The sequence below is a fragment of the Bison bison genome, unplaced genomic scaffold (assembly GCF_000754665.1).
Source record: "Bison bison bison isolate TAMUID 2011002044 unplaced genomic scaffold, Bison_UMD1.0 scf7180017864180, whole genome shotgun sequence".
NCBI lineage: Eukaryota > Metazoa > Chordata > Mammalia > Artiodactyla > Bovidae > Bison > Bison bison.
This window is the reverse complement of record NW_011494752.1, coordinates 15,350,963-15,360,287: the sequence shown is the minus strand read 5'-3', so window position 1 is coordinate 15,360,287 and position 9,325 is coordinate 15,350,963. Positions and strand designations below refer to the sequence as shown.

At 50.4% G+C, this 9,325-nt stretch overlaps 1 protein-coding gene across 1 annotated transcript in view; it reads left to right on the top strand.

Annotated features, from left to right (window-relative positions):
* The window catches only part of ARHGEF15 (Rho guanine nucleotide exchange factor (GEF) 15), a 13,341-nt gene extending 8,107 nt beyond the window's left edge, over nt 1-5,234 (top strand). Inside the window, exons 11-17 of the mRNA XM_010843038.1 lie at nt 1-21; nt 139-231; nt 312-472; nt 569-721; nt 1,046-1,128; nt 1,239-1,343; nt 2,257-5,234. The exon at nt 1-21 is cut by the window's left edge and continues 12 nt beyond it. Of these exons, the coding sequence (XP_010841340.1) occupies nt 1-21; nt 139-231; nt 312-472; nt 569-721; nt 1,046-1,128; nt 1,239-1,343; nt 2,257-2,408 (768 nt within the window). The 3' untranslated portion in view covers nt 2,409-5,234. The remainder of the gene's footprint in view (nt 22-138; nt 232-311; nt 473-568; nt 722-1,045; nt 1,129-1,238; nt 1,344-2,256) is intronic.
* Nucleotides 5,235-9,325: the final 4,091 nt, after the last annotated feature.

The window sequence follows — 9,325 nt, the reverse complement described above, 5'->3', positions numbered from 1 at the left end:
GCCCTAGGTGCTGTCAGTAAGGTGGGAGGGGGATGCTGGGGCTAGGGGAGGTGAGGAGGTGGGAGGGAGGGATGGGTGGAGGGGGTGAGATGGGTGTAGGCAGTGGGAAGGGTGGGTGATTCAGCTTCCCTTACCCAGATCATTGAGCGGTGCAGTGCCGAGGTGGGACGCATGAAACAGACAGAGGAGCTGATCCGGCTCACGCAGAGGCTGCGCTTCCACAAAGTCAAGGTTAGCCCCCCGCCCAGGCTCCGGGCTTCCCTTTCCCCATGGTGCTGTGAGGTCAGAATCTCCTCCCTGCTTCTTCACAGGCCCTGCCCCTGGTCTCCTGGTCCAGGCGCCTGGAGTTGCAGGGGGAACTGACAGAGTTGGGGTGCAGGAGGGGAGGCGTGCTCTTTGCCTCGCGCCCCCGCTTCACCCCCCTCTGCCTGCTGCTCTTCAGTGACCTGCTGCTCATCACTCAGCCCAAGAGGTGGGTCCCAGGGAGGGAGGGAGCCCAGGCAGGGGTGGGGAGGAGGAGTCCAGCTAGACCTCTGCTCTCCCTCTGAACCTCCTCTTCCCTGGGCAGTGGACAGCGGCTACAGGTTCTGGATTATGCCCATCGCTCCCTGGTCCAGGCCCAGCAGGTCCCAGACCCATCTGGCCCCCCTACGTTCCGCCTCTCTCTTCTCAGCAACCACCAGGGCCGCCCCACTCACCGGCTACTCCAAGCTTCATCCCTGTGAGTTGTGTCTCCTTCAGAAAACACTCTGGGCAGGGTGTGTGTGTGAGTGTGTGTGTGTGTGTGTGTGTGTTTCCCTGGTGGTCCAGTGGTTGAAACTCCATGCTTCCACTGCAGGGGGCACAGGTTCAATCTCTGGTCAGGGAACTAAGATCCAGCAGGTGCCACCGAAAAAGAAAACACCATGGGGGACCCACTCCTGACCCTTACCTGACCTCTCAGAGTCCACCACCCTCCCCACAAAGTCTCTCCTCCGAAGCCCCTGGCTAACCCCCAGGAGGATCTCCTGGGCCAAAGGTGACCCCTTCCCTATGTTCTCACCAGATCAGACATGCAGCGCTGGCTGGGCGCCTTCCCTACCCCAGGCCCCCTTCCCTGCTCTGCAGACACCGTCTATGAGGACTGTGGTGAGTGTCCCCAAGAGGGGAGGAGGGAAGGAGAAGGGAGTCTTCAAGGAATATGGGGGAGAAGCTAAAAAGAGCCTGGATCCCACTGTGATGTCACCCACCCCAACCAGACTGTTCCCAGGAACTCTGTTCGGAGCCTTCCACACCCACCAAGACAGAGGGACGAAATGTGGAGTCCAGGGCTCCCCCCAAGCACCTTCACAAGAACCCTGAAGGTGAGAGATTCTTTTATTCATTCATTCAATAAATATTTATTCAGCATTTATGAGATACCACTCACTGTTCTCAGCACTGTGTACCAGACACGCAGATATCCTTGCCCTGCTATACTATACATTCAAGTAGAGGTAAAACTATAAAGAACAAACAAGATAAATAAGGTGAAAAGTGCTGTGGAAAATCAAAGGTGAAGCAGAGTCAAGGAGGTTAGGAGTCTCCAGGTTGGGTAGGGTTACACGTTTAAACAGGGAGGTCAAGGGACTTCCCTGGTAGATTGGTCGTTAAGATGCTGCACTCCCAATGCAGGGGGCCTGGGTTCAATCCCTAGTCAGGGAAATAGATCCCATATGCTGAAACTAAGAGTTCTCATGGTGCAACTAAACCCCTCTGTAGCCAAATAAATAAACAAACAAACAGTAAGTAGAGAGGGTGAGGCGGATCTCACAGGCACCCTGTGGACAGTGGCTTGGTGAAAGAATTTAGGCACATGGTGTCTGGTGTAGGAGTGTCCCAAAGGGATGCAGGAGTCAGGCCAGTGTGTTTGATGAGCGGTAAGAAAGCCAGTGTGACACGAGGGAGTGAGGAAAGGAGAGAGAAGCAGATGAGGTCATAGGGGTAACTGGAATCAGGTCACGAGGGTCCTCATAGGTTCCTGTAAAAACTCTGGCTGTCACTCTGAGTGAGATGAGCAGTCAACGCAGGGCTTTATGGGAGGGACCCCACCTCTCTCTGATGCTGCTGTCACATCCACCTGTAATGGCCTCCAATGCTCCAAGGCTTTTCCACTAATTCCCACGCCTGCCACGGCCCTCAGGCATTAGACCCCACTGGGCCTCCCTTCCCGTCCCCCTGCCCCCCGACCTGCCCTCTGCCCTGGACCCACTTAGGCCCTTGTGTCTTCTTTTTTAGGCTGGCTGAAAGGGCTTCCTGGAGCCTTCCCTGCCCAGTTGGTGTGTGAAGTCACAGGGGAACATGAAAGGAGGAAGCACCTTCGTCAGCACCAGAGACTCCTGGAGGCTGTTGGGCCGTCTTCAGGCCCCCCCGATGCCCCCCCACCCTAATGCATGATGGTGTGTGGAGGGGAGCAGCGCAAGTCAGGACAGCTGGCAGCCTGACACAGAGAGAACAAAACCCATCCATGCACTGGATTCGTTGTCAGTGGAAACGCTACCTCAGTGGCAACCAATAGGGACTGAGCTTCAAGACTGGGCAGCCAATGAAAACAGGGCCGTCTGAGCCCACGCAGGAGGGAGAATGAAGATGGCTTGAGTGGGTTGCCAGTGGAGGCAGAGGCTTAGTGCAGAACGGACAGTAGGTGGTGAGCCTCTGGCCAGTAAGTATCCCTGCTATGCTCACAGCCAAAGAAGAGGATTCTAGGTCAAGGCAGTTAAAAGAGGGCTGCATTTGAGATAAAGTCCTAGGATCAAATAGCCAATAGCAGGGATACGTCTAGATGGTGATCTGGGCCCAAGAGACCAATAGGAACCCTGCTTGGTGCTATAGCAATCACTGTCTTGTCTTTCGAGTCTGGGAAGTATTAGATTCCATTCCTGAGGTGCCTCCTGTATCCTCTTAAGCCACTTCCTCTCTTCTAGAAGAATCCAGAGTATGTCTCAGAGAATCTGTGTGTGTGCATATGTCTGTATATGTATTAAGGAGGGTGATTTTTTGGAACATGGTGTGTATGGTTTTGCCTCCTTGCCAGATAACTGAGTGCTCTATTTCTTCCCTCACCCCTCATTTTTCCCATTAGTCTCCTCAAAAAGACACTAGGTCTGAGCTCCAGAGGCAAATGTGCTGGGTATGGCTTGGTAGCCAGAGGCCAGAGCTGGGGATGAGAGAGTCCTGGGTTCTGGGTCTCTTGGAGGCCAGAGACACCAAGCAGCCTTGCAGAGGAGTCTGAAGGACTGAAGATGGCCAGTAGCTGGGGTCTGAGGCCTCCTGAAGTTTGTAGGCCCTTCTCCTTGCCCAAAGTTTGGCCCCCATAATCCCTACTTGCAGATCATCCAGCCTGAACCATAACCAGCCATCCAGCATCAGCCTCGGGCTTCAGACTGGCTCTGGGCCCCAGGTTTGGGTGAGCTTCAGCTGTGGCTCTTGAGCCAACTGAGCCTCTAGGGCTTTCTTGCCTTCATCATGATCCTTTCACAGAAACACTGGCCCAAGCAGTGGGAGAGAACAGAGAGCCAGTGTTGCTGCCTAACCCCACCCAGAGCATCTGCTTACAGATGAGAAACTGGCACGATGCCAGAGGAGGAAGTGAGGGACAGACAGAGAAGAGCAGACAATTGCGGGCAAATGGCATCACTCCTTCCCTTCAGCTCACACATGGCAACTTGCCTGGGACAGAAACTGCCATGCCCTTCACAAGAGAGTGCAAGAACTCTGAGGGATCCAGAGGGAGAAAGGTACTGGCATTTGGCTTGTCCATGACTTTGGAGATTGACCCAGCACAGTGCCTGGCATATGAGATGCCATGCCATGCTTAGTCACTTAGTCGTGTCCAACTTTTTGCAACTCACTGTAGCCTGCCAGGCTCCTCTGTCCATGGGATTTTCCAGGCAAGAATACTGGAGTGGGTTGTCATTTTCTTCTCCAGGGGATCTTCCCAACCCAGGGATCAAACCTGTGTCTCCTATGTCTCCTGCATTGCAGATGGATTCTTTACCCACTGAGTCATCACTGTCAAGAAATATTGGTGGAGCTGTGTTGAGGCTTTCTGGGGGACCAAGTTTTTAAAGCCGGAGTGGTTTCTAAATGTGACTCTATTAGGGGGAGCAGAGCTGGTTGAAAAGGTATTTTTTGAGAGCAGGGGTCAGCTCTGCTGGGAACTGGGGCTTGGAGAGCAGGTGCAAGGCCTGAATGTGCTGATGCTCATAGCTTCCGAGGGATCTTGGACAGTATGGTGGTGGGAGAGTTTCAGGTGCTGGAGCAGGGAGCTGCAGGTTGGGAAAAGGACAGGTAGAGCCAGATATAGCTGGGACTTGGGCAAGTGAAGAACACAAAAGGCAATCAGTCAGCAATAAATGTCCTTTACTGAGCAGCCACACATCTCTGTGTTTAATTCATTTCTACATCTGTTCATTGAGTGCCTTCTATGAGCTAGGCACTCTTCTAGGATCTGAGGATACAGAGATGAAAAAGACAAGGACCTTGCCCTTAAGGAGCTTACATTCTGGGGAAGTTGCTAAGTAAACAATTTAATAACTAAGATAAGATCAGATAGAAGTGATTACTTTGAAGAAAATGCAAAAAAGGCTATGATACAGAGTAGTGTGTGTGTGTGTGTGTGTGCATGTGTGTGTGTATGCATGTGTGTGTGTATGTGTGTGGCTTTGGGGAAGAGCCTGGAGGAGATGATGTTAAACTGAGACCCAAATAACAAGAAGGAAGCATCTGGGAAGATCTGAGCAAAGAACACTCTAGGGGTGGCAACAAAGGGACTGAAGTCCAGGAAGAGAAGGCAGTGGTCATGGGGAGGGAACTGACCTACATGCTAACAAGTTTCCTGGGGGCTGGGGTGGGGTGTCACTCCACAGAAACTCCCCTCGTCCTCTGATACTCAGAGACACACAGACACATCCAGAGGCCCGAAAAGCTGCACATGTATCCCACATATATGTTCCCTCCCAAATCCTCAGTCCCTTCCCGAATCCTGCCATTTAAGGAAACCTCCAGGCTCCAAGCCAGAGATTCTGATATTGGGACAATGGAAAGACGGAAATCAGTTAAGAGTTTTTTGAGGAATTGCATTATGGCTACGACTCGGAGCTCCCAATGCAAGGGGCTTTGGGTTTGATCTCTGTTCAGGGAACTAGATCTTACATGCTACAAATAGAGATCCCAGCGTGCTGTGTGCTCAGTCACTCAGTCCTGTCCGACTCTTTGTGGCCCTTTGGACTTCAGTCTACTAGGCTTCTCTGTCCATGGGATTTTTAAAACAAGAATACTGGAGTGGGTTACTATTTCCTCCTCCAAATGCCATAACTGAGACCTGGCACAGCCAAATAAATAAATTGGGGGACGTGAAAGAATGAAAATATAACCACATGTTCCAAAGAGACTGAAAAGACAGGAGGGGAGGGGACTGCCCTGTTCCTGTTATCTCAGGGGTCCCTTTCTATTTTGGGGTGACCTGAGTGTGTGTATGTGTATGCACAGTCCTGGAGAGGTCTGCATTTTGCATGTCTGTTGGAGAAGACCAAGAGGCAGAAAGCACAGTGGTACAGCAAAGAAGCAGATGTGAGAGAATGAGGACTTCATGGGAGAAGGAATGGGGCCCAGGCAACAAAGACAGAGGAGATGGAATAGTGTAGTGTGTAGAGGTGGTCCAGGTGGTAGTGAGTGACTTGGGTCTCATACATTCTCTCCCTCCCTCTCCTGAGCACCTTCTGCCAGGTGTCCACCTCTCTGCCTTAGCTATCTACAGCCTTCTCCTGGTGTCCATCACCTTCTCTGTTCTGTGTTGTCCCCTGCCCCAACTTTTTGCCCTTCTGGATTGCCTTCTGCAGTTTCCTGTAGGAAGGCCCATGGGAGGAGAAGTCTCTCTCAGTGCTGCCTTGACTGACATTCCAGGCATGGCTACAAACACCCAGGTGGTAGAGAGGCTTACTGCCTGGCTAGGGGCATCCTCGGAGAAGGCAATAGCACCCCACTCCAGTATTCTTGCCTGGAGACTCCCATGGACAGAGGAGCCTGGTAGGCTGCAGTCCATGGGGTCGCTAAGAGTCGGACATGACTGAGCGACTTCACTTTCACTTTTCACTTTCATGCATTGGAGAAGCAAATGGCAACCCACTCCAATGTTCTTGCCTGGAGAATCCCAGGGATGGCGGAACCTGGTGGGCTGCGGGATCACACAGAGTCGGACACGACTGAAGTGACTTAGCAGCAGCAGCAGGGGCATCCTGGAGCTGCCATTACCCCATTCCTCATATTCTATCATCTGAGGGGGTAGAAGAAACAAACATTTTCACAGCCTTAGGAAAAGCCTTCCTACTCGTTGGGAGGACTGATGCTGAAGCTGAAACTCCAGTATTTTGGTCATCTGATGTGAACAGCTGACTCACGGGAGAGTCCCTGATTCTGGCAAAGATTGAGGGCAGAGGAGAAGAGGGCATCAGAAAATGAGATGGCTGGATGGCATCACCGAAGCAACAGACATGAACTTGGGCAAACTTCGGGAGATGGTGAGGGACAGGGAGGCCTGGCATGCTGCAGTCCATGGGGTTGCAAAGAGTCGGACATGACTGGGTGAGCAAACAGCAAGGAAAAGTGCACGTATATCTCAGACCTGGAAGAAGTGACTCGGGGGACAGATTGGGGAAGCCAGGCCTCTGTTGGGGGTAGTCAGTGTGTGTTCTCTCTACTCACAGCTCTGCTCCTCATGTTTGTGGCACCCATATTTGGGGAGTCAATGAGAATACAGATAGGATTGGGCACTGACCTCCCTCTGCACTGACCCTTCTATGGGCTCTGGGTCAACATCGTCGTGGCCACTGTTTCCTTATTGCAGGACAGGTGGGCTGCAATCATGACCTTGAGCAGCAAGTGAGTGAGAGGAGCCTGCTTTTCCCTGCAGCCATTCCACAGGCTGAGCTGAGGTTCTAGTAGTCACAGGTTCCAGTAGTCACAGGGACACTTGGCGAACGCAACATGCTGTACATTGGACAATGCCTGATAAAATCCTTTAAAAATGTGCCGAGTCTATGAGGTTGATGGGGTGCTATGTTTTTAAATTTTATTTACTTATTTATGGCCGTGCTGGGTCTTTGCTGCTGTGCAGGCTTTTCTCTAGGTGTGGAGAGCTGGAGCTACTCTCTAGGGTGTACTCAGTAGCTATGGTGCATGGGCTTAGTTGCTCCATCACCTGTGGGGTCTTCATGGATCTTCCTGGATCGGGGATAGAACCTGTGTCTCCTGCATGGGCAGGTGGATTCTTTACCCCTCAGCCCCCAGGTAAGTCCGATGGGGTGCTATTTTAAAAATGTAATTCTTTTCCCTTGAAAAAAAAGTGTAATTCACATGCAGCAATATCCACCCTCTTTCCTGGTAGCTCAGCTGGTAAAGAATCTGCCTGCAAGGCAGGAGACCCTGGTTCAATTCCTGGGTCAGGAAAATTCTCTGGGGAAGGGATAGGCTACCCACTCCAGTATTCTTGGGCTTCCATGGTGGCTCAGGGAGTAAAGAATGCAGCTGCAATGAGGGAGACCTGGGTTCAGTCCCTAGGTTGGGAAGATCCTCTGGAGGAGGCCATGGCAACCCACTCCCCTGTTCTTGCCTGGAGAATCCCCATGGATAGAGGAGCCTGATGGGCTCTACAGTCCATGGGGTTGCCGAGTCTTGGACACGACTAGGCACACATATAGTCATGTAATCACTACTGCAATCAAGATACAAGTGTTTCATTGCCCCCTGAAGTTCACTTGTGCTCCTTTGTGCTGAACTCCTTATCCCACCCCAGCCTCTGGCAGCCCCTTGTTTGTTTTCTGTCCCTACAGTTGTGTCTTTTCTATAATCGTATAGATGGACTTATACAGTAGGCAGCCTTTCAAGTGTGGTTTCTCTCATTTAGCAAAATGCTTTTTGTCCACGTTGTTGTGTCAACACTTTTCTTTTTATTGTCAAATAAGAGTCCATTGCATGGATGCACAGCAATTGTTTATTCATTCCCTAGAGTGAAGCATGTTTGGGTTGTTTCCAGTTCAGTTTTTTTTTTGCCATGTAGTCTTGTGGGATCTTATTAATAGTTCTGGGAGCAGGGATTGAACCTGCATCCCCGGCGTTGGAAGCATGGAGTCTTAACCACCAGGGAAGTTCCTGTTTCCAGTTTTAAATGATTACAAATAAAGTCACTGTTAAGTATTCTTGCATAGGCATTGTGTTTGTTTTGGTTTTTTGTTTGTGGATACAACTGAGCGACTGAACTGACTGACTGACTGACACCATGCAGCTTGTGGGATCTCAGTTCCCTGTGGGACTTGAACCTAGGCCACAACAATGAGAGTGCTGAATCCTAACCACTACACTGCCAGAGAACTCCTTCCTGTATAGGTTTTTGGATGAATGTAGATTTCATTTCACTTGGGTGCATACCTAGGGGTGGGATTACTAGGTCATATCTCTGCCAACAAAGGTCCGTATAGTCAAGGCTATGGTCTTCTCAGCAGTCATGTATAATTGTGAGAGCTGGACTGTAAAGAAGGCAGAATGCCAAAGAATTGAAGCCTTTGAACTGAGGTGCTGGAGAATACTCCTGAAAATATCTTGGACAGCAAGGAGATCTACCTGGAATAGTCACTGGAAAGACTAATGCTGAAGGTGAAGCTTTAGTATTTTCATCATCTGATGCGAAAAGACGACTCGTTGGAAAAGTCCCTGATGCTGGGAAAGATCGAGGGCAGAAGGAGAAGAGGGTGTCAGAGGATGAGATGACTGGACAGCATCACCAATGCAATGAGCTTGAACTTGGGAAAGCTCCAGGAGATGGTGAGGGACAGGGAGGCCTGGTGTGCTGCAGTCCATGGGATCGCAAAGAGTCGGACCCGACTGGGGGACTGAACAACAACAACGATAACAATGATAAGTGTTCAATTTAACTTTATTGGAAACCGGCCATCTGTTTTCCACAGTGTCTGTACACTTTGCATTCCCACCAGCAAAGTATGAGCATTGTGGCTGGTATCCTGCTCTGTGTCTTGGCCACTAATTGGCATCATCAGTTTTGTTGTTTTGTTTTGCATGACAGTCTATTAGGTGTGTAGTGGTATCTCGTGGCTTTTAATCTGCCTTTCCCTAATGACTAATGATGCTGAATATCTTTTCATGTGCTTATTTGTATATCTTCTTTGGTGAAGTGTCTGTTCAAAACTTTGGGCCTTTTACAAACTGAGCATTTTGTTTTCTTATTATTGTGTTTGGAGACTTCTTTGTATATTCTTGATATAAGTCCTTTATCAAATATATGATTTGAAAATAT